Below are 24,921 nucleotides of genomic sequence, written 5' to 3'. Positions count from 1 at the left end.
GTTGTATGTTTTTGAGCAAGTGCTGTTTATTCTCGATGAACGTGTTCTAGCGAAAAGCTAAAGAGCTAATTACAGATCACACAGGACCTCCAGCTGTGCGTGTGAATGCATCGGAACTGAAAGGATTCTTATATTGGTTTTTGGGACGTCAACAGCTCAAAGTAATCAATTTTGCTTTCAAAGAAGAACATCTTTTTTTTTGTCAAGAGTACAAATTTATAAAAGCAAATAAGAAATGTAGACACAAAATAGACATTGCCTTGGAACCGGTTTACCTCTCAAACATCAGATCCGCTGAAGAGCAAACCATTGAGGATTTTAGTTTGAACATGCCATCTACAAAAAAAAGATCAACTTTATATCACATCTAAAGTACATTTAGTCTGTAGCCAATGGCAACAAAAGGAAGAGTGGGATATTTTTACTTTAGCATATGACTGCTGTTTCAGTTATAAAACAGATACTGCTGAATTATTCATTATTTACTAATTACTAATTGGTTGACTATAATTTCACCATATGATACTGTTTCAGGTTCTAATTCTTGGAATTATCTGATAATTCTTTAGTAATTATTTCACATTAAAACAATAGGCCTCCTAAGTTTCAGGTCAAAAGAGGTCCTGTAGAATTATTTCACAATTCTTTATTAATTACTAATGGATTACCCTCTATTTTCACTTTCCCTCAGTCCTTGCCTTGCATATTGGAAGTGAATTATTTGCTTATGCTGAGGAGATATGTTTATGACCAGTCAGAATGAAAGTCGGCAACCCTGCGTTAGCCTTACGGCTGAGATGCTAACAGGCTTTTCCTGAAGAGACTAAACCATTTCTATGAAGTAAATATTCAACGGACGCATGTTTTCCTGTCCGTTTACAGGAAAGAGAGTGTAAGGAACGCTTGTGTGTACTATTTGTGTTATTTTCGAGACCGAACTCAGTGAAATTAGTGAAAACAACGAGACGGAGCTGCTGCTTGACAGTTGAGCTAACGCCTCGTTTCCATGGTAACATTTATTAAATGCTGTTTTGACCGAATTAGTCAAACAATGCCCAGTTTTCAACGTCTGTTTTTGGACTAAATATGGACAAAATCAGACAGACCAAAAAACAAACACATTTTTAAACAAGTTTTGGGCTAAATTTGGACTTGGACCAATTTTCGACGTTAATAAAGACTTTTAAGCTACTCCACTTCTTAAGTTGCTTTTTTAAGATTGATATACTTTTTCATTTATATTTTATGTAAATTCATATTTAAATGTATAATTGTGCCTGAAAGCACACTGTGTTCGGTAGGTGGCGCTGTCACACAAACAAATAAGGTCCTAGAAACTCCTACTACTATTGAGAAAACACGACAGGCTCCGGAAGGATTTGTCTTGTTTCTAGATCACGAAATCAACGATGTCGCCCAAAAAGTGTGTGTTTGGTTGCGAGGGGAAGCTGTCCTTGTTCAGATTCCCGCCGAACCCCGCGCTGAGGGAGCAGTGGACGCGCTTCGTGTTTCCCGCGCAGCGGCGCACATGCGATAACTTGTTCGTCTGCTCCCGACATTTCAGCGACGACTGCTTTATAAACAAGGCCCAGCTCGACGCGGGGTTCGCGGAGCGTTTGATTCTGAGAGATGGCGCGATCCCAGCAATAAAAGATCCAGAGCACGAGCCGAAAGCGCGGGCGGTGAGTAAAGACAGAGCTGTGATCCACACCAATAAAAGTTGTCCAGGGATAATGACACACTGTGTTTTCTGTTCGTTGAACACTCTCTGAACAAACTGGATCAAGCATGACCGGGTCTGGCTGTCAGTCAGAGTGAAATTAAGACAATAGTTAACAAAATGAATGACAAAAGCATCATCCAGCAGCTGAACGTCTTAAGTGACTTATTATTATGTAGTTACTTATTTCTAATCAATTTTGTATGGTAAAACTGGATTTTAAAAAGAAATGTGTATTTTGGAACGTTTCAACACATCCTTGTTATGTTTAGATTTAACTCTTTTACCATATTAACCCAGACATTAATATTTATTGTGTAAAACTTTTATAAAACACATCTTATGGTAATCATATTGTGTTTGTCCTCAGATGTTGATCATGGAAGCTCAGGTGGATGTGGTCTGCTGTAAATCAGTAGGAACTGATCTGTCCATGCTGGATATTGAGGATTTGATCACAGAAATCTGTCAGCTGAAGAAAGAGGTGGCGTCACTGGAGGAGAAGCTGAGAGAAAGAGGAGACAAACTCAACAGAGAGGTTCGAGCAGATCTTCATTTCATCTTTAGCTGATAACATGGACTCAACAGTACTTTTACTGATTGTGTTTGTCAGGATGTGGAGAAGGTTTCGGTGCGTGTGACTGATGGGACAGAAGATCCAGTCTGGAGCGTCAGAGATCGGAGATCCAGAGACACACAGGACTCAGAGCTCAGCCTCACTTTACTCTGTTATACTGACGCTCAGGATCATGAATCCACCGATCAAACCTCCGACTGTAACGCTGGAGAACAGCAGACGCTGAAGATGTGCTCCGTCAAACTGGTGGACTGCAGGAACCTGATCCAGAGCAGAGAGGAAGAACACAGCAACGAGGAGGAGCAGGATGAAGAAGAGGAGGAGAATTATGCATATGACGACGATGATGAAGATTTCATTCCTTCAGGTTTGTTTATGACATAGATGGGACTTTTTGGAGATATTTTTGGATCATGATGAAAAATGTCAACAGTGCTGAACAGTTTACAGGGAATTAAAATAATTTTTATTACTTATGATTTAAATTACGTCTTGCACTCTTCAATGCTCTTTGAATGGAACATGTAAGTTTGCTTCATACTGGAATTATGGCCCAATATCTGGTGATGTCCACTTCGCAGGGCACATAAGTTAGAAAAGGACAAACATCTGAAGCGACATGAGAATCATATGAAATCTGCAGAGCGTGGAACACCAGGTCTGGGATTGAGAATCAATGATTTATGGTGTATCACAGACTTATCCATTCATTACCAACACCAATCTCTCCAATGGACCATTGACTCTCCTAATTGACGTCGTAGATACTGCCAACGGTCCATATGAGAGATCGGTGATGTAATGCACAGATAAGTCTTTAGGTTGTGGTATTTTGTGGCGTTTATTCATAGTAACTTCATGCAGACATGGCCTTCAACGTGGACCAGCAATTATTAAAAAAACAAACTGGAAAACAAGTTCATTTTATTTGTGTTGATTTGGTCTGAACACATACTTTGCGTGGATCTTGTATAATTTTATTCGAGTGCATTCTAAGGTTGGTTTATTAAAGTGTCGTTCCTTTCAGATGATGACGAGGATGGTTCATATTCTGCCACGGATGAAGAAACGTTCTCGACCTCAAAAGACCAGCTGAAGAGTTTCTCCTGCAGCACCTGTGGAAGAACGCTGAGTTCACAGGGTCATTTAGAGAGACACGAGAGAACACACGCAGAACAGGAAGACTTCAGCTGCAGGAGATGCAACGTCAGCTTTCCTACCGCAGAAGAGAGGAGACTTCATTCAAAAGAGCACAGCGTGAAGAAGGAGTTTCACTGCGGGAAGTGCGGGAAGGTTTTATTCACCACTGCTCATAATATGAGAGCTCACACAAAGAGACACGATGAAAAGTCCTTCCGCTGCAGCGAATGTGACAAGTGTTTCAGCACCAAAGCCAACCTCGATGTTCATAAGAGGATCCACACGGGAGAAAGACCTTACGAGTGTCCTCACTGTGAGAGAAGATTCATGTGCGGATCTCAGCTAAAGACACACGTGCGTTCACACACCAACGAGAGGCCGTATCAGTGCAGTGAATGTGGGAAAACCTTCACAAACTCGAGCTATCTGAAGCTGCACCAGAAAATCCACTCTGATGAGAAACCGTTTCAGTGCAAGCACTGCGACAAGCGCTTCCGCCAGAGACCTTCTCTGGTTTGCCACGAGAGGATTCACACCGGAGAGAAACCGTACCTGTGCTCCTACTGCGGGAAGACCTTCGCCAAATCAAATTCTTTGGTATTTCATAAGCGAGTCCACACCGGAGAGAAACCGTATCTGTGCGCCTACTGCGGGAAGAGCTTTGCCAGACCGAACTCTCTCACGGTCCATAAGAGAGTCCACACCGGAGAGAAACCGTATCACTGCGGCGTCTGCGGGAAGAGTTTCCGTAAACACACTAAATTACAAAACCACAAGAGGATTCATACTGGAGAAAGACCGTTCAAATGCTCGCAATGCGGCAAGACGTTTGCTCAGTCAAGCAACCTGAAGGTCCATCGGAGAGTCCATACAGGAGAGAAACCTTACTCCTGCTCCCTCTGCGGAGAGAGATTCGTTTATTTAGGTACTTTTCAGATCCACCAGAACAAACACGCTGAAGATCAAACCGCTCCACAATCAAAAATATGACTTGGGTCAAAACTCTTTGTTAGAATTTTAACTTGCATCAATTTTAATTTAAAGTCATGTGACATTTTGCTCATGTACATTTTTTTTTTCCAAGTACAGAATAAAAATTTGGACCGATCATCTAAAGTCTGTTTGTTAATAGAGCTATTAAATGAGTAAAACTTTAGCATAAATATTGTACTCACGAACTCGAAAATCAGTCAAGGATGTAAATAAATGAAGCCGATGATTAGAAAGCTCATTTATTTTTGCATAGTGAAATTACTTCAATAAATTGCCCCCATATTTTCTACACATGTACTGTATGTTTGAATTGCCATAAAATTTAAACATTGCTTTAAACAGACTTCTGTTAAAAGAGCAAAAAATCATCTGATAGCGCAACAGTCAGTTTTTATCAAGAAGCATCAAATTTTCCTAAATTAGACTTTCTTCACCATAGTAGCCTACACATACACACACACACACATGTGTGTGTGTATATGATGGTGGGCATAATTTTTAATTTTTACTAGTACTTCACCAACTTTAACACTAGCCATTTTCTAAACTCACGTAAATTACCTCAGTCATATATATATATATATATACTAGACAAAATGTTTAGCGGAAAGCGTTTAACGAAAAACGGGTTAAACTAATAATTGCATCTATCGCCCCGCCCACTTTCCTACGATCACCCGCAGTCTGCCAATGCCGCACTCGATGAACTTGACGGACACCAGCAGTGGCCAATAGAAAAGCTCGGCTAGCAAACAAGGGGTCGTTCTTCAGAAGTTTACGACGGTCTGCTGACCGGATGGGAAAACTTTCTCCCTGACTTTTTCCTCCCTCTGTCTGGCAACCGGGGTCTGACTTTCGCGTGCGTTTTCTTTGCGTCCAGAAGCGTTATTTCGGGTCGACGCGTTTTAGAGCGCGCGTGATGAAGTGATCTGCAGACGTTTCTCCGGAGTTTGTAGCGTCAGAGAGAAGCTGGTCATGGGGAACCGCGGGATGGAGGAGCTGATTCCTCTCATTAACAAACTGCAGGACGCGTTCAGCTCCATCGGACAGAGCTGTAACCTGGAGCTGCCGCAGATCGCGGTGGTGGGCGGCCAGAGCGCCGGGAAGAGCTCGGTGCTGGAGAACTTCGTGGGCAGGTGACAGCGGCTTCAGACTAACTAGTGGAAAACACGCATACTGCTCTTTTTCTAATTATTTACCTCAGATTACGTTTACATCATTATTACTACTAGGTTTAGTTGCGTGCAGATGAGTTTGGAAACGGAAAGTCACTGCTGGTCAAACATTAACCGTCTTCTTCTGAACTGTAGATGTGTTCTTAAAGGGATAGCTCGCCCAAAATCAACATTACGTGGATATTTATTCACCTCCGTGTCGTTTTTCTGGGCGACACAAATTCATGATTTTTTTTTTATTTCACGCAGCTAATGATCACCGTTTTGGGGAAAGTTGCTTTTAACAGTATTAAACGATATTACAGTATCGCGTCACTCCCTATAAAGGGTCTATTCTGAGAAAGCGTCTCAGCAAAAAACTGATCATAACGTTTTTTTTAATTTAGTTATGAGTATTGGTCTTTTTTGTATTGGAAAAGTAAGACTGTTAACCCCATGTGAACTGCTTAAAGAGCTGGTTTGACCAACTAGCAGTTAACCAGGTGCTCAGTCTTATATTTTGAATGACTAGTCTTCGAAGTTGGTCAAGCTAGTTCTCTAGAGACGGTCTTTAATATAGTGGGTTATGCTTGTTTATTCGTTTTTAATATAAGAGAGAGAAAAAACGATGCGTTTTTGGCTAATTCATAAAGTCTAGAACTTTAGCAAGATGTTCTTGCACACAACAAAACCTCTACACTTGACACTTGACTACACCCTCTTGATTTTTCTTTTCCATTTGAAAAAAGTGATATTACTGTTTTTTTCCAAGTAGCTAGTAAAGTAATATTACGTAGCTGCCCCTAACGCTGGTGACCACATACACCACACTCCAATGAACACCATGAATGAGTCCGAACACAGCTTCCTTTATCCCCAGAGGCTCTATGAACCCATGGAGATCTCAGCATGTGCTGACTTGACATCTACGGGATTCCGGTTTAAAAAAAAAAAAAAAAAAAAAGAAAAGAAGAGCAACAGGAAGTGCAACACACACGATCTATCACGTCAGTTCATGGAGACTTTGCTCTGGGGAGTGAAACTCCATTCTTGTCTTTCTTTGTGGTTAATGACTTCGAGGCAGAAAATGAGGCTGTTGTTTCACAGACCAGTAGAACTGAGGAACAATGAATTAGTTTCTGCACAAACCTTCTTTTGGGTGTACTCTGCACGTTCTTTGTTTCATGCATTCAAGGGGGGCATTGATTCGCACGCAAACAAAAAGCTGATGTTTTCACGCGCTGTATGAAGGAAATGTTAACGTGTGTCTGTCGTTCAGGGATTTTCTGCCGAGAGGATCTGGCATCGTCACTCGCAGGCCTCTGATTCTCCAGCTAGTCAACAGTAAAGCAGGTAAACGCTCCTGATCTGTCTCTGAGACGTGTTCAAACCCAGCGCGGAGGGGAAATGATCACCTGTGGTTATCCACCGCATGCCTCGGATGCCACCCGTAGAGCTCCGAACGGGAAATACTCCTTTAATTCGAGGTTTAGTAATCGGCATTGGGAGGGGTTGATCTCGTATTCGACGTGTTGTAATGGTGAACCGTTTTATGAAAGGGTGAAATTACTGAAATAAAATGTAGAAAAAAATATAAAGAAATTTGATACATCAAACTAAAAAGAAATGCAGTTTAATTCAATTTTAAGTGAAGTAAGAAAATAAAAACATTAATGACAGGTTAGGAATGATTAAGATGAAGTACTAAAATAGCAGAAAAAAAATTAAAGGAAGGCTCACGAAACTTACTAAAACTTGAAAAATAGAATGAATGTGAAAATGGTAAGATTTAAAAAAAAAGTATCAATAAGAACTGTTATGTTAATGATGGTGAAGCGGTTCCTCTCTGTAGAATATGCCGAGTTCCTGCACTGCAAGGGACGGAAGTTTGTGGACTTTGACGAGGTTCGTCTGGAGATCGAGGCTGAGACGGACAGAATCACCGGATCTAATAAAGGGATCTCTTCTGTGCCCATCAACCTACGAGTGTACTCACCCAACGGTAACTAACCAGAACACACCCCTCAGTCAGAGAAAGACAGCAGACTCAACCTCTCTCTCTCTCTCAGTGCTGAACCTGACTCTGATCGATCTTCCCGGTATGACCAAGGTGGCTGTGGGAGATCAGCCGGTGGACATCGAGTATCAGATCCGGTAAGAGTGGTTGCTCTGATCAGGTACAGGACCCGAGTGAGACACTGACGGCTCTTCTTCTTCTTCCATCAGAGACATGTTGCTGCAGTTCATCTCTAAAGAGAACTGCCTGATCCTCGCCGTCACGCCGGCCAACACCGACCTCGCCAACTCCGACGCGCTGAAGATCAGCAAAGAGGTGGATCCTCAGGGTAAGACCTCAGCGTTTCCACTGGAAGTTAAAGATGGTTTAGAGAGCAGCTTTCATTTTTTCTTTCGTACCAGCTAACATCTTGAAAATACGAACATTTTCATACCGGAAACCAGACATTCTGTTGACCTTTGCCCTGCAGGTCTGCGTACCATCGGTGTGATCACTAAACTGGACCTGATGGACGAAGGAACCGACGCCAGAGACATCCTGGAGAACAAGCTGCTTCCTCTCCGCAGAGGTAACTCTAACTCACTTTCATTTCAGCTCGTTTCCAACAATATTCTTTGAGCTTAACTCTAAACTAAAAGGGTTAAAAATGAAATAGACCTTAATGTCAAAAAAGAAACATCACAGTATAGAAATAAAAATGATTGGAATGGAAATCAGCAGAACTTTAATTCTCATTTTTGACGGAAGCAGTGCTCAAACACACACACACATACTGTTGTTAGAGTTCAGTGACACCGGCGGATGAATCGTGCGTGTGTGTGTGTGTGTGTGTGTGTGTGTGTGTGTGTGTGTGTGTATGTTGGTGTGGTGAACCGCAGTCAGAAGGACATTGATGGCAGGAAGGACATAAAAGCTGCACTTGCTGCTGAGAGGAAGTTCTTCCTGTCCCATCCGGCGTACAGACACATGGCCGAGAGAATGGGTACACCATACCTGCAGAAAACACTCAACCAGGTACACACACACACACACACACACACAAACACACACTGTACCTGCAGAAAAGTAGTGAGGTTTAACCATCTGTTCCAGCAACTGACGAATCACATCCGTGACACTCTTCCGGCGCTGCGCAGCAAACTTCAGTCTCAGCTGCTGTCTCTGGAGAAGGAGGTGGACGAGTACAAGAACTTCAAACCAGACGATCCGGCGCGTAAAACCAAAGCCCTGCTGCAGTGAGCCCCACCTGCCCTTCTTCACGCTAGCGTTCTCGTAGCCTTCGAAGCCTTGTGTATGTGAAGCTTTAATAAAAGTGGCCTCTCGTAGGATGGTGCAGCAGTTCGGCGTGGACTTCGAGAAGCGGATCGAGGGATCTGGAGATCAGGTGGACACTCTCGAGCTCTCCGGCGGCGCCAGAATCAACCGCATCTTCCACGAGCGCTTCCCGTTTGAGCTCGTTAAGGTACGCTTGGCCTCGTTTGCTCACCGGCTTTGACTTTATGAGGGTTATGGATGGAGTCTATGAGGGTTTTGTGTTTGAATGAATGCATCTTTAAGAATCGAATCAAACCTGCGGCGTATTTTAAATAATGACAATTTTTCCTTTCACGTGAAACGGAACACACTCTCTCTGACTCTGTGTGTGTGTGTGTGTTTTAGATGGAGTTTGATGAGAAGGAGCTGCGGAGGGAGATCAGTTACGCCATCAAGAACATTCATGGAGTCAGGCAAGAGAATAAAAAAAACTCCACCACATAATACACCATAAATACAGCATAATACTGCCACAAAAAAAACCAAGGAAGAGAAATAAAAACACACAAACGAGGAAGGAGAAAAGGTTATAAAGATCCCAAAGACAACAGAATTATAGAAAAACTAATAAATAAATAAATAATAAATTGAAATTACTTGATGAATTAGAGCCATAGGCAGGTTTCCTTTGAGTCAAATTCTTAAAAAATGTGTTACCAAGCAAATGAAATCAACTCAGACGCTGAATCTGAAGATGTGTTTAGACACTGTTTAATGCAAGACATGAACGTATTTAACTGCAATTACAAATGCATAGTGTTTCCAAATATAAAACATTAAAATGAAAAATAACAACTGAAGTCATTTAAATGAAGTCAAATGTTGAAATTAAAACCTCCAATAGGTGGCAGAAAAACACTAATAAGATTCTATATCACTTGAGAATAAGTTTACTGACTTGTTTGAGCTGTTGTAAATAATTAATATTACATTTTGGAGAAAATTGGCTCTCCTCAACTAAATGAAGTGCTATAAATATATAGGCATCCCAGATGTGAAGATCTGCACCAAAGCAGAGTGAATATAAAGTCATTATTTTACAACTTCATAGGTGGGTTCCTCCTGCTTGGAATGTAATCAGTTTTTGCAAATGACCATATTAAATATTGTCATTATTTGTTTGCAAAAGATGCTTCATATATCATGACAGAATCATTACTGCTTTTTCGTACCTCTTTTTCATTTTACAAACCCACATTTTTTTTAAAAACCATAAAATTCATCGTTTGTCTGCCACACACCCAGCGAGCTCAGCATGCTTTGACTCCTGCTCTCTGTTCAGTGGTTGTGTCTGTTGTGTGTGATCTCAGGACGGGGCTCTTCACCCCTGACTTGGCCTTCGAGGCCATCGTCAAAAAGCAGCTGATAAAGCTGAAGGAGCCGTGCCTCAAATGCATTGACCTGGTGATCCAGGAGCTCATCAACACGGTCAGGCAGTGCACGCTGAAGGTAGACGGAGAGAGACGTCAGCACAAGCATGTCAGCACGCTAACATCTGACCCGACTCACGCCGCTAACGGATGTCATGACATATATCCCTTCAATGAGGAAATACTGAAAACCGACTCCGCATTTAAATAACAATTCTAGTGAGCAATAAAATCGAACTGTAACGGTCCCATAAATGTTGTTTTTAGGTTCAATAGTGCATTTATTTCAAATTCCAGTAGTTTATTTTAAACCAGTACACATTTTAGTTGTTTTTGCGCTAAACATATTGATGCTTTAATTTGAATCATGATCTTAAAGTGGGCATAACACAAAGTTTCGCATGTTAATCCTGAGCACAGTACTGCGTTCTTCATATCTCCACAAAGTCTTTAGTTATAAAAGAAAGATACAGCGTTACGACTCTCGCTGAAAAAAGCCAAGCTCCTGGAGGTTTCACAAAACAATTTAGACGTATGTCAATGCTTGGCGTGAGAATCCAGCTTTTTAAGTGTAAATGACTCCGGATCCATGGAAGTGCATGTCACCCCCTTAATGATCTTTAATACTGAGGCGATAAACTGAAGTATAGTTTCTGATTATTTGTTTATGAATGCCATATTTTGCCATTAAAAATCAGTGACTCGGGTAAAAGTGCCACTATTCCAAGTAATGACCCATGTCTCGCAAATACAGAATGAATGGGTTGTGTGCTTTTCGTTGTTTGTTTTCATCCATCCGTCCGCTTTTTCCCAATATTGTGCCCCTGTCACCCCAAGTAACACCCCACTGTCCCATGATCCTCCAGGACGGGGCTCTTCTCCCCTGACCTGGCCTTTGAGGCCATCGTGAAAAAGCAGATAGTTAAACTGAAGGAGCCGTGCCTCAAGTGTGTGGATCTGGTGGTATCTGAGCTCGCCACACTCATCCACAAGTGCACTGAGAAGGTAAAACACAACCTAACTGACTGGTTAGAACCCGTAACCAATCAAATCCTGTCCTGTAACCGGACCATTTTGATTGACCGATCCCGTAACCGATCAAACCCTGTCCCGTGACCAAACCCGCTCTGATTGACAGATCCAGTAATCAATAAACCCCAGTCTTGTAACCAAACACACTTTGATTGATAGGTCATGTAACCAATCGGTTCCAGTTCAGTAACCAAACCCGCTGTGACAGTTCCCATAACCAATCAATTCCAGTGAAGTACATTTCCTCTTAATATTCAAAACCAATGATTTCATCGCTTTTAATCCTGAGTTCAGTGTTTGTCTGCGGTGGATGAGCTCAGCCTGTGTTTGTTTTGTGCTGATCTATACTAATCAAACTGTTCTACTAATCAGAGACACATTTTCCATCATTAAGCACACATTGGTTTGGGTTTGCATGCTATCATACTCTGTGATTATTTCAGTCTCTATAAAATATTACTGGAGATTCTCTGCTGGAGTTCTCAGTGTGTGTTTGTGTTGTAGTTGAACTCGTATCCTCTACTGAGAGAAGAGACGGAGAGAATCGTCACCACCTACATCAGAGAGAGAGAAAGCAAAACTAAAGACCAGGTGTGTATTTAAACCTTTTCCTTGAAAGGTTGTTCGGGGTTTGTTTGTTTTTTTTTTGGTGAGGTTTGCATGAACCACAAGCAGTTGTGTCTTGGCTAGGTGGTTCTTCATCGAGAAATGTCTGAGATGTGAACAGCTATCATCGTCTCCTCAGGATGGAATGAGAAGTAGAGTTGAGTGTCATCAGTGTAGCCGTGATATGAAAAACCTATTTTTCTGAATGCCAGACTTATTTGATGCCATGTAGACAGAAAATAGAATTGATCCAAGAACTGAGCCCTGTGGCACCCCAGTAGTTATGACTTGTTGAGTCTTGCCTCTCAGATAGGACCTTTTGAAGCATCTTGGAGAGGTGAGGTATCTGAGGAGGCCTTTGCCAATAGTGTTGACAGGAGGATCTGGTGGTATCAAAACTGTATAAAAAGCAGCGGACAGATCCAGCAAAATGAGTACTGAAGATTTGGAATACACTTTTGTCAGTCTTACGGCTTCAACAACTGAGAGCAAGACATTTTCTGACCGCTTCTGAAACCAGACTAGTTGCTAAGTGAGAAAGGCAGAGAATTGGTTAAACACAGCTCATTCAGGTTTATGGTGTCAACCATTGTAACACGTTTACATCTACCAATACAGTGTGTGTGCATAAATCAATAAATATGAGAGTGTAATAAATATACATAATACAAATATGTGCCCTCTACATCCATAACAGATTTGTAAAAGCAAAAAGGCCTGTGAAGCAGTGTTTTTAAAGTGAATTTGCCATTCATGTATCTAAATATGTTTGGGGATGTAATAACAATAATGAAGAGTAGATGCGTTGTTTAATTGTTTGTGGTTTTAGTCATTCTCATGTTTGGGGATTATTTGAACACGGTAGGTTTGTGTTTCAGGTGATGCTGCTGATCGACATCGAGCTCTCCTACATCAACACAAACCACGAGGACTTCATCGGTTTCGCCAAGTGAGTGATCGCTGACCTCTGTTGCCCTTTGACCCTGATTTCGTTTGTGTGAATGTGTGTGTGTGTTTCAGCGCACAGCAGCGGAGCGCAACTGTCACTAAGAAGAGAGCCATGCCCAACCAGGTAAAACACACAGCAACACCAACTGAGTGCTGATTGGCCTTTCTTCCCTCCTCATTATCATATCCCCTCCTCCCAATGCAGGTGATCAGACGCGGTTGGCTCACCATCAACATCAGCATAATGAAGGGCGGATCTAAAGGCTACTGGTTCATCCTGACCGCAGAGTCTCTGTCCTGGTACAAGGATGAGGAGGTGTGTGTGTGTGTGTGTGTGTGTGTTCTGGATGGACGCTTACTCCTCATTTTGTTTGCAAATCACGCCTGTGCCTCTGTGTGTTTTCCAGGAGAAAGAGAAGAAGTTCATGCTTCCGTTGGATAACCTGAAGCTCAGGGACGTTGAGAAAGGCTTCATGTCCACCAAACACACCTTCGCCATCTTCAACACCGAGCAGAGGTGCGTGTCAGCCTCACGCTGTTCCTTGCATTCATAAATCTGTCTGATGTGATGCGGTGTTCTGTGTCTTCAGGAACGTGTATAAAGACCTTCGGCAGATCGAGCTGGCCTGCGATTCTCAGGAGGAAGTGGACAGCTGGAAAGCCTCCTTCCTGCGGGCGGGAGTCTATCCCGAGAAAGACCAGGTAACTGACCTACATGTCATCACGATGCGGGCGATGTGGTGTGAATCTCGACTAAAGCTCACATTGACTGAGTCAGAATCTCTCCAGAAGGCCGGGGTCTCAGCTGGATGTCTGTTGTTTTCTCAGGTGGAGAACGAGGACGGCGCTCCGGCCGATTCCCTCTCCATGGATCCTCAGCTGGAGCGGCAGGTGGAGACCATCCGGAACCTGGTGGACTCCTACATCGGCATCGTCAACAAGAGCATCCGAGACCTGATGCCCAAGACCATCATGCACCTGATGATCAACAGCGTGAGTGTGGGCGGGGCTTGTGACCTCATCACCAGCATGGTCTATTCACAATATTCAGAAAATTCAGGTGTCAGTCACAGATAATATGAGGGATCTATTTATTTTAGAGTTTATCTGTCTGTTCTGGGGTCTCTTGGGGTTTGTTCAGAGCATGCAGCGTTTTGACAAAGCTCTTTCTCCATCTCTGTGTGTGTGTGTGTGTGTGTGTGTGTGTGTGTGTGTGTGTGTGTGTGTGTGTGTGTGTGTGTGTGTGTGTGTGTGTGTGTGTGTGTGTGTGTGTGTGTGTGTGTGTGTGTGTGTGTGTGTCAGGCCAAGGAGTTCATCTACTCGGAGCTGTTGGCGTATCTGTACTCGTCTGGCGATCAGAGCAGTCTGATGGAGGAGTCGGCCGAACAGGCTCAGAGACGTGACGAGATGCTCCGCATGTATCACGCTCTCAAAGAGGCGCTGCACATCATCGGAGACATCAGCACCAGCACCGTTTCTGCACCTGTCCCTCCGCCGGTGGACGACACCTGGATCCACACCGACCCCAGGTACACCCACATACACTCACACGTTACTGCATTAATTGCATGTGTGCACTAGGGCTGTCTCCTCTTAGAATCAGCTGATTTGAAGTGTTTTTTTCAAAAAATTTTCATTTCTTTGAAGTATGTCGGGTTTTTAACATTAGACTGAAGTATGAAAAGGCCTAATTACAGAGGTGTGTGTGTGTGTGTGTGTGTGTGTGTGTGTGGAGCATGAAGAGTAACTCACTGCAGGACAGATGGAGCTCTTAAAATACTGCTCAGTTTTGGTCATATAAACGAGTAATGCATCTTGTTAATCTGTAAAGACTGTTTATTTGTCCCCTAAAATCAAATTTTTGTGAAATATTGAAAGCAGACTGGATGTGCTTTCTACCGACTCTAACTGTAAACTTGAGCGTGAAACACTGCGTATGTCTTTTCTTTACAGACATTAGAATATAGATCTATAGAGAGTGAAATGTCTACTTTCAAGTGAACCAATTCAGACAGAAAACGCATATTCTCAGATAATGTAATCTGCATGAAACATCACTTATGAGGAGATGAGTCCGTGATACTTCAGTAATCTGTCAACATTTCGTGACCTAATTACTTTTTAGTGTTTTATTTACGGATTCTACTAAGATTTTGTGTGTGAATGTGTGAGCGTGTGTGTACACATACAATTTTTAACACAGTAGTAACACCAGAGTCGTCTCTGTCTCTCTGTCAGTCCTCCATCACAGCATAAACCATCCTCGGGCACGGCTCCGCCCCCTGGACGTCCCCCTGCAGTACGAGGCCCCACCCCTGGCCCGCCTCCTCTTAACCCCTCCCCTGCGTTCGGAGCTCCGCCCGTTCCATCCAGGCCCGGCCCTCCAGTCAGCGCTAATGCATTTGGGAGTGGCACGCTGGAGGCTCCACCCCCTCAGGTGCCATCCCGCCCCGCCCGGGTGCCGCCCACTCTTCCTCCCGGCATACCCAGGTACGACCGACAGCCTCCTCAGATGCTCAGAACAACCCATTTCACACAGGAAATGATCCGTAGTGACTCCACAGTTCCTTCTGTTGTGAAGAATTATGAATATTAGATCATATGCCATAGGCCTTTTATGCATTGAATATTAATAATCAAATTATTGGTGGCAGGGTTCCCTGATTGGCCGACTGTCAGAAGATGACGTCCTTTCATGTGTTTCAACAAATCATTTATTCCACCTGGCTGAACGTAATTAATACTCATGACTCGTTAAGTCTGTCAGGCTGAAAGCACACACACTGATTCATAGAGAAGAGGATTACCAGAAGAGGTCACCTCTGACCTCATATATATGTGTTTTGTCTTTTTACTTATTTTGATTTTTATTGTAAAATTAAGTCTAACCTTGGAAAAAATGATATCTAAGCTGCTTTAACTGAAAGAAACTTGCATTGACTGATCTCAAAATATATATATTTTTTCCCTCGTGTCTGTGTGTGTGTGTGTGTGTGTGTGTGTGTGTGTGTGTAGCAGGAGGCCTCCAGCCGCTCCGAACCGGCCCACCATCATCAGACCCTCAGAACCATCTCTGCTGGACTGAAGAGATCCAGAGCAGAGCGAGCTTTAACACAGACAACACCAAAGGAGAATCACACATAGACACACACAGACACACACACACACACACAGACACACACACACACACACACACACACACACACAGAGACACACACACACACACACACACACACACACACAGACACACACACACAGACACACACTCTCACTCACTCTCACACACACACACACACACACACACACACACACACACACACACACACACACACACACATACACACTCACACACACACACACTCTCACACACACACTCTCACACTCTCTCACACACACACACACTCACTCTCTCACACACACACACACACTTTCTCTCACACACACTCACTCTCTCACACACTTTCTCACACACACACACTTTCTCTCACACACACTCACTCTCTCACACACACACACACACACACTTTCTCTCACACACACTCACTCTCTCACACACACTCACTCTCTCACACACTTTCTCTCACACACACACACTCTCTCTCACACACACACTCTCACACACACTTTCTCTCACACACACACACACACACTCTCACACACACTCACTCTCTCACACACACACACACACACTTTCTCTCACACACACTCACTCTCTCACACACTTTCTCTCACACACACACACTTTCTCTCACACACACACACACAAAAGGGAGTGAACTGTTGGCCGTGTTATTAGATCCTCTTGGTTGTTAGCAGTAATAAGAGATCTCCTGATTCTTTTCACACATGTCTGATGTTTCAGGGGTCTGAAAGGGGTTGATTTCACACACTATCATGTTTACAGACGACTAAACTCTAACACTCCAGCTCATTAACATTCCTCAGTGTTTTCAGTCCCTTCCTGTGTTTTCTGTGCTTCAAACCTCGTCCTGATACACAGAACACTCTTCAGTAACACCTTAAAGACCTCTCAGTATTTTCACTCGTCTTCAGAGAAGTTTCAGTCTGGAGAGATTGATTAGGTTCATGGATGTTTAGGTATTTTTAACTGATTAGAGAAATGATTTTATAAAGTGTGTCTTCCTTTCATCTGTTCTTTATTAGTTTTTTTGTCTATGTTTTTCAAGACATTTCGCAAAGACTGCGAACAAAAGCATGCTTAACTAAAATGTAATGATTATTATCATCAATAAAAGGGCCTTTTGTTTAGATCAAGATTGGGTTTCTTTTTCTCCTCAGCATTTTTGGGAACTGTTTGAACATTTATGAATTATAGACGTGAATCTTTAAAAATAGATTTAATTTAAAACAGCTGGTCATGGTTTATAAAACGTTTTGTTCTTTAATTGGTTTTATAGTAAAAGTATCTGTACTTTATATATATATATGATTGCATTTTCATGATTTTAGTGGTTTTATTAAACTTGTACCTTTTACTAGCACGACCTATTTCCAAGTGATTTTTGAGAAAAAGACCTGGGTCTCATTTATAAAATGTTGCACAGAAACCATCTTAAATGTGATCTTGTGATGATTTCTGCTTTATGTATCGCTTTCAGATGAACTCTGAATCATAAAAGATCTTGAACTTGCGCACTAAAGAATGGTTTTAGCTCCTAATTAATATCATTAACACATAAAATATCACCAAGCTCCAAAAACAGCTTAAAGAAAACTTTTACAGTCAAAAACTTGGCCTTGGATTCATATTCATGGATTAATTTAAGTGTCTCTGTATAAATAAGAGGGTTTAATGTCATCAGATGCAAATAAATCAGTTATTATAATCACCTTTAAAACTCAATTACGATCCAAACTGTTCAAATGAACGATAAACCCTGAAGAGCAGACACACCGTGTACAAACATACAACCCTTTTATTAGATTTAATGTGTAAAACTCTTTAAAAAAACACACAGCTGTACAGAAGAATCCCTTGGACGATAACGGCACACGTTCACATTTCTCCAGACGTCCTGAAGTCCTCTCAGGAGCAGACCCTCCTCCGGTCGTCGAAGAGCCGGCGGACGGTGTAGACCTGAGTCAGAGCCACGCTCAGCAGCACCAGCAGGTTCACACAGGACCAGAAGGAGACCCGCCACAGGTTGTCCTCCAGCAGGTTCCTGTCACGCGCCTCGAAGGCCCTCAGCACCGTCTGCATCTGACGACTACGCTCCAGACGCCGGTGAACCGTCTCCATCGACTCCTGCGTGAGACACGCGCACACACACACACACACACACACACACACACACACACAGAGAGAGAGAGAGAGAGAGAGAGACAGAGAGAGAGAGAGAGAGACAGAGAGAGAGAGAGAGAGACACACACACACAGAGAGACAGAGAGAGAGACAGAGAGAGAGAGAGACACACACACACACACACACACAGAGAGAGAGAGAGAGAGAGAGAGAGAGAGAGAGAGAGAGAGAGAGAGAGAGAGAGAGAGAGAGAGAGAGAGAGAGAGAGAGAGAGACAGAGAGAGAGACACACACACACACACAGAGAGAGAGAGAGAGAGAGAGAGACACACACACACACACACACACAGAGAGACAGAGAGACAGAGAGAGAGAGAGAGAGACAGAGAGAGAGAGAGAGAGAGAGAGAGAGAGAGAGAGAGAGAGAGAGAGAGAGAGAGAGAGAGAGAGAGAGAGAGAGAGAGAGAGAGAGAGAGAGAGAGAGAGAGAGAGAGAGAGAGAGAGAGAGAGAGAGAGAGAGAGAGAGAGAGAGAGAGAGAGAGAGAGAGAGAGACAGAGAGAGAGAGAGAGAGAGAGAGAGAGAGAGAGAGACAATAAATAACAATAGAACAAAAACTTCACAAATCTTCATGTTCTTCATAGATTGAAACATGACAATAAGAAATTAAAACATTAATTTTAGAAGAAAAACAAACTTACTTAAATTTGAATTGAAATGTATACACTATTTAAAAAGGTTTTTGATTACACACATTAAATAAATTGAAATATTAAAATTAAAACTCAAATTAAAAGTTGAAAAATAATGAAAGCAAATAAAATTACTAAAAAAAATTTTTTTTCAATTATTTAACTTTTTTTAAAGCTTTGTTTAATGTTTGGCATTGTGAGTTTTGTCTTTTATTTTTTAATTATTCAGTTACACACGTAATTATAAAACTCTGCTTAAAATCAATGGTAAAAAAAAAAATATTAAAACCGGCTTTGGTAATAGATCTTAAAATAAACAGTGGATGGGGGAGAAAATAAAAGTACAGCTAATTAGATACAAAATAATAATAAAAAAATTAATAATAAATGGTAATAAAAAATGTTACTAGAAATAAATTATTTTAAATGATCTAATAAATAAAAATAGGGTCACAAAGGTACACTTCACAGACAGGGTTTAGACTAAACCAGGATTAAACCACAGATTAAAATTACATTTAAGTTATTTTTATAAACATGCCTCAGAAAAAAACAAAAACAAACACTAGGTGAATCTGAGACTAAAGAAAGATTTTGAGGAAGAACACCGATATATCGGTGCAGGTTTATTTCAGCTGAACAGCTCAGACTTGTTAGTCCAGGTCGAAGTCAGAAAGCCGGGTTTAAGTGTTCTTTGAAGCTAAGCTGGTTTGTGTTTCTCTCCTGGACACCATCTCTCTACAGAATCAGCTCAGGGTTCTTCACTCACCTTTATGTCATCCAGCTTGTACTCTAATAGGCTCTCTGGCTCCCCAAGCCCCGCCCACTCGTCGTCCGCTCCCGCGTCATTGGCCGGGTGGTCCAGGATGACCTCGAAGAAGACCATCTTCTCAGAGAACCTGCTGAAGCTGTTGTCGAAGCAGATCTGATAGTCTCCCGCCTCCGCAGGCTCCACCCTGAAATTAAATAGAGTCCGAACTAGGAGATATAAACTTGCATCGAGAAAAATAGAACTGGGAGACTAAATATATTTAATGCTGTAACTTTAAGGTTACCGTGGATGGGAATATTATGTAGAGCTACTGTTTAAATCAATTTTATTCAAGATGTCTATTTATGCAGAATTTAAATATCTGAAAGATTTTATGCTTTCCACATCTATCGCATGTTCTCACACACACACACACACACACACAGTAGCGTGCCCCACACGGGAGTTTGACCGAGTCGAGAACACTCACATGTGAACGCCGTCGGAACGCCGATACTCCGAGACCAGGTGGACGCCCTGAGGAGAGACGATGGAGAAATCCACATCCATACCTGCTCCGGCGATCACCTGCTCAAACACAGCGCGCGTCAAGCCCTAGCGACCACGAACAGCAGCCTAGCAACGGGTTTTAAAGGGGACGCGTCATCGCGGATCTCAGACCGGATACGCGTCAGGCCCCGACAAACAAACACACACACACGTTCACTCTGGTACAGCTGTGGTAAAATCACGGTAACGGCTGCTCGAACGTATTACGCGACCGTTACTTCTGCACGTTCTGTTCCGCGAGCGCTCGGAACGCGCGTGAAGAACCATTTAAACCATTTTGGCGTTCTGATGACGCCGCTGGAAGAACGCCTGCTCGTGCCGTTACCTGGTACTCGATCTCGATGCTGCCGTTCCGCACGGCGCTCTGGTAGAAACACTCTTTGCTGGCCGCTGGCAGCAGGAACGTGAACTCGCTGTCCGTGGGGCTGAACGCGTTCCCGGCGGCGATGAACAGCGCGACGCACCCGAGCAGAGACACGCGTGTCCGCGGCGCGCCGCCCATGCTGGAACGCGCAGAAAGAGCCTTTTAAACGGCGTTCGGAACTCCGTTAAAAGCCTCCGTCCCGCGGCGGACGTGTTCCGCTTCCGTAGCTCAACTTTTGCTGCGGCGCTCAGCCAATCGGAGCGCACCGAGTGTCCGTCCCGCAGCCAATCAGCGCGCAGGGACGCGCGTTACACGCGGGGGCGTGTCATCAAACCCCGCGACGCTGTGAAGAGTAAAACAATCATCGATAAGACGCTTAATAAACGGATAACAATAAACGGATATGAGATAACACACATAACTGGATAGAGACCCAGTGTAATATCCTCTAATTACACACAGAGTGATTGTGTGTGTGCGTGTGTGTGTGTGTGTGTGTGTGTGTGTGTGTGTGTGTGTGTGTGTGTGTGTGTGTGTGTGTGTGGTGTCCTCAGCAGCTGAGGTGATGTTCTGGCGCTGGATGGCAGCACAGACAAACCTTCAGAACATCATCTGCTGGAAAGAGAGAGCTGTGAGAGAAATCTGTTCACCGGTAGGGTGAAAGAAATCCACTGAATCAGAACATCTCATCAAGGTTCTCCTGAAACCGAAGCCCTTGAAACGCTGACCTCTAGATGATAGCAAGCGGCGGTGCTGGTGTCTTTACGTTAACTCTGTCTCATGAAACACTTTCTGCAAAACACGCCACGATTCTCGGTGTAACACACATCCCACAGGAACCGGTGTTACGGTGCTGGCGAATGCTGACGTGTTTCGGGGCTTCGTTTTGCAGTTTGTTTGTGCAAGACTTGTGTAACGTTTGGAGACAGAGAGAGGAACGAAACTGAGGTGGTGCACTCTGAAACACACACACACACACACACACACACACACAGAGAGTGAGTATAAACTGATTCAAAGCTGACCAGAGATGAGACGCGTGACGGCCTTCACGAGGACAGGAGTGTGAGAGTGTGTGTTCAGAGATGATTTACAGTCAGTTCAGACTTCTTCCTGTCTCACTGCATCCGTGAGCTCCTGCTGCACTGTGTGTGTGTGTGTGTGTGTGTGTGTGTGTGTGTTCTTCATGCATGCACTAGTCTGTAGGTCATCGGATAAGCGAGAGCGTCTGTGGTCACCTGTTTTGTTGTATGCTTTTTCCGGATCGTCTTTATATCTGTGCATCCTGTACGAGCCGTGTGACTTCAGCGCTGCAGAGCACAAACTTCAAACACACCAATTCTATATTTCATCACACAATTACAGAAATGAAATTACATAACAACAGCAGTTACTTCCCGTTTTGTTCTTTAGTAGCTGCCTTGTGATATAATTAAGACGTAAAGCGTAACCAGTCATGTAACTACTTTATTATATGGGATATTGCTACTGAAAGTTAATTTTATGGAATTAGCACAGTATTGTTACTTTAGATAAGTAAAATAGTTACATTTATGCAATAGAGTAGAATTATTGTTGGTTTACATGTAATTAGTTAGATATAGTGATATTTTATGTAACAATAAAAAAAAATGAGTGGCATATTGTTACTTTTAAAGTAACAACACTAAAAAGTAACTTCATGGATTTATTGTTACTTTAACGATGTGCTGTAACGAAAAGTAACATTTTAGTATCGTAACAATTCTACTTGAATAGTCAGTTTATTACAGTTACAATCTTTCAATGTCCTGTTCAATAAAAAGTGTTACATTAGTGTTACTGAAATGTAGCAGTGTTTAATTTATTAAATAATTTTTTTTAGAATTATTACTTTAAGTTACCTTCTTTCAGATGACCACAATATTGTTGTAAGCAATAATACTAAGTAATAGTAATAATAATAATAAAAATAAAAATTTATATTTTAGCAAGTAGAATTGTGTTACTTTTTCTGTAACGCTAATAAAAAGTTACTTTTTAAGTAAATGGATAAGAAAACAAAGATTTCAGAAGACAGATGCAGGTATGTAGTGAGAGATAGAGTCATCATCTTACAGCTAAACTTCCTCATTCTGGTTTCTTTCTCCAGTGTCTCTCCTCTCTCTCTCTCTCTCTCTCTCTCTCTCTCTCTCTCTCTCTCTCTCTCTCTCTCTCTCTCTCTCTCTCTCTCTCTCTCTCTCTCTCTCTCTCTCTCTCTCTCTCTCTCTCTCTCTCTCTCTCTCTCTCTCTCTCTCTCTCTCTCTCTCTCTCTCTCTCTCTCTCTCTCTCTCTCTCTCTCTCTCTCTCTCTCTCTCTCTCTCTCTCTCTCTCTCTCTCTCTCTCTCTCTCTCTCTCTCTCTCTCTCTCTCTCTCTCTCTCTCTCTCTCTCTCTCTCTCTCTCTCTCTCTCTCTCTCTCTCTCTCTCTCTCTCTCTCTCTCTCTCTCTCTCTCTCTCTCTCTCTCTCTCTCTCTCTCTCTCTCTCTCTCTCTCTCTCTCTCTCTCTCTCTCTCTCTCTCTCTCTCTCTCTCTCTCTCTCTCTCTCTCTCTCTCTCTCTCTCTCTCTCTCTCTCTCTCTCTCTCTCTCTCTCTCTCTCTCTCTCTCTCTCTCTCTCTCTCTCTCTCTCTCTCTCTCTCTCTCTCTCTCTCTCTCTCTCTCTCTCTCTCTCTCTCTCTCTCTCTCTCTCTCTCTCTCTCTCTCTCTCTCTCTCTCTCTCTCTCTCTCTCTCTCTCTCTCTCTCTCTCTCTCTCTCTCTCTCTCTCTCTCTCTCTCTCTCTCTCTCTCTCTCTCTCTGTCTCTCTCTCTCTCTCTCTCTCTCTCTCTCTCTCTCTCTCTCTCTCTCTCTCTCTCTCTCTCTCTCTCTCTCTCTCTCTCTCTCTCTCTCTCTCTCTCTCTCTCTCTCTCTCTCTCTCTCTCTCTCTCTCTCTCTCTCTCTCTCTCTCTCTCTCTCTCTCTCTCTCTCTCTCTCTCTCTCTCTCTCTCTCTCTCTCTCTCTCTCTCTCTCTCTCTCTCTCTCTCTCTCTCTCTCTCTCTCTCTCTCTCTCTCTGAGACACACACCCTTCCGCGAGCGAGCAGCAGTGGGCGGTCATCTCTCTCTCTCTCTCTCTCTCTCTCTCTCTCTCTGTGAGTGTGTCTGGGCTCAGTGAAGCTCAGGGTCAGAGGATGTCAGGTCTCTCTCAGCAGGCTCTGAAGCTCAGGTGATGTTGGTGTGTTTGCTGAGCTCGGTGAGGATGGACTCTCACACACTGCACTGAGTTCTTCACACACTCTCCGGGGGACTGGGAGGAGCAGCATCATGGCAGAGGCAGCGGAGAGCGCCAGTAAAGACATGAAGGTGTTTGTGGTGGACAGCCAGGCGTTCCCTCCTCAGGCGTCTGTCCGGACGGACGGCCCGCGGCTCTCCATCATCTACCTGCTGCTGGCCGTGGCTCTGCTGGGCGTCTTCATCGAGGCCGGGTTCATCTGGCATCTCTACAGCAGGTCCTCGGTGAGTCCTCGCCATACAGCTATTACTGTACTTTGAACACTCTGCAGGCCTAATTTTTTTAATGCTTCAGAAATGCACTTGCTGTATTGCACACATACGATTAGAAAAGAGAGAATGGTATCCAAATGCATATCCAAATCTATCTCTACCACACTTTAAATCCAGACACTTTAAGTGGAACACACCCATTTCACCGTTTCACTAGTGCTGACACAGATACTGTACATCTTAAAGGAAAGCGTGCAGCTCAGCCTCTCTTTTACACAGTTCTTCACACGTTTCAGATAATATGAGCTTATGAAACATGTGCATGCCTTAATTACGCCAAGGACACAAGAATAGGGCCAGATGACCCCCCCTCTGGCCGACATCACTTCCTCTTACGCTTACGCCATCTTTCTCTTCACGAATGCTGCCAGACATCTCCAAATCTCGCTCTGCTTTGACCTTCTTGACCCCAGATCAGAGAGACCCGTGTCTTGTGTTAGATTTAGGCAGGTCTCTGCTGTTCTAGTGTCAGTAATGCCTGGCTGATTCTTTGGGCGATGGCAGATCCTGGTTCAGGAACCTGAGGTTTTGCATGTTACCAGGGGTTTTAACCCCTTTAGTAAGCCCAGACCGCTAACCACAAGGTTACACAGCCCACGCAGGCTGTTGCTCATAGATTTCCTGTAAACACATGTAAGGGTTAAAACACGTACACCCCCATCCCTCCCCACCCCCCTATAAATACATATACACTCACCTTCCCCCACAAAACAGCTCATTTTTAAGCTATAATTAATATTAATATTAATAATAAGAAATAGCTGATTAGTGATAATAAAATGAGTCAGAAACGTGTGTCACTTGCTCTGTATACAGAATCTAACTGAAGTATACTTCAGACAGGATGTTAAACAAC

The 24,921-nt window shown here is 43.2% G+C and overlaps 4 protein-coding genes across 7 annotated transcripts in view; 3 read left to right on the top strand and 1 right to left on the bottom strand.

Annotated features, from left to right (window-relative positions):
- The first annotated feature begins 1,336 nt into the window (after positions 1–1,336).
- On the top strand, positions 1,337–4,717 carry LOC122358964 (zinc finger protein 883-like). Its single transcript, XM_043259012.1, has 4 exons — positions 1,337–1,682; positions 2,091–2,258; positions 2,334–2,664; positions 3,325–4,717. The coding sequence occupies exons 1-4, from the start codon at positions 1,410–1,412 to the stop codon at positions 4,425–4,427; spliced, it is 1,875 nt and encodes a 624-aa protein (XP_043114947.1). The 5' UTR covers positions 1,337–1,409; the 3' UTR covers positions 4,428–4,717.
- Positions 4,718–5,209: 492 nt separating this feature from the next.
- Positions 5,210–16,110, top strand: dnm2b (dynamin 2b). Of its 4 annotated transcripts, none has more exons than XM_043219713.1 (21): positions 5,210–5,566; positions 6,864–6,937; positions 7,437–7,586; positions 7,654–7,738; positions 7,811–7,929; positions 8,071–8,171; positions 8,457–8,615; positions 8,694–8,836; positions 8,928–9,063; positions 9,261–9,328; positions 11,152–11,290; positions 11,822–11,908; positions 12,802–12,872; positions 12,944–12,995; positions 13,077–13,187; positions 13,279–13,388; positions 13,462–13,573; positions 13,700–13,864; positions 14,174–14,400; positions 15,110–15,361; positions 15,890–16,110. In XM_043219713.1, exons 1-21 carry the CDS (start codon positions 5,406–5,408, stop codon positions 15,954–15,956), a joined length of 2,589 nt encoding a protein of 862 aa, XP_043075648.1. In that variant the 5' UTR covers positions 5,210–5,405; the 3' UTR covers positions 15,957–16,110. The 4 variants fall into 4 exon arrangements, with proteins under 4 accessions (XP_043075648.1, XP_043075562.1, XP_043075728.1 ...); XM_043219627.1 differs by having other exon boundaries at positions 15,887–16,110; XM_043219793.1 differs by lacking the exon at positions 11,152–11,290 and adding an exon at positions 10,226–10,364.
- A 1,680-nt stretch (positions 16,111–17,790) lies between these two features.
- Positions 17,791–20,890, bottom strand: tmed1b (transmembrane p24 trafficking protein 1b). Its single transcript, XM_043217287.1, has 4 exons — positions 20,471–20,890; positions 20,066–20,163; positions 19,594–19,780; positions 17,791–18,137 (listed from the first exon to the last, which is right to left on the bottom strand). Exons 1-4 carry the CDS (start codon positions 20,645–20,647, stop codon positions 17,919–17,921), a joined length of 681 nt encoding a protein of 226 aa, XP_043073222.1. The 5' UTR covers positions 20,648–20,890; the 3' UTR covers positions 17,791–17,918.
- A 2,702-nt stretch (positions 20,891–23,592) lies between these two features.
- LOC122323133 (lymphotoxin-alpha) overlaps positions 23,593–24,921 on the top strand; it is a 5,570-nt gene continuing 4,241 nt past the window's right edge. The window contains exon 1 of the mRNA XM_043216835.1: positions 23,593–24,017. Within this exon, the coding sequence (XP_043072770.1) occupies positions 23,826–24,017 (192 nt within the window). The 5' untranslated portion in view covers positions 23,593–23,825. The remainder of the gene's footprint in view (positions 24,018–24,921) is intronic.

This window comes from Puntigrus tetrazona, chromosome 1, assembly GCF_018831695.1.
Source record: "Puntigrus tetrazona isolate hp1 chromosome 1, ASM1883169v1, whole genome shotgun sequence".
Classification (NCBI taxonomy): Eukaryota; Metazoa; Chordata; class Actinopteri; order Cypriniformes; family Cyprinidae; genus Puntigrus; species Puntigrus tetrazona.
Note: the sequence above shows the minus strand (reverse complement) of the source record. Positions and strands in the feature narration are given on the sequence as shown.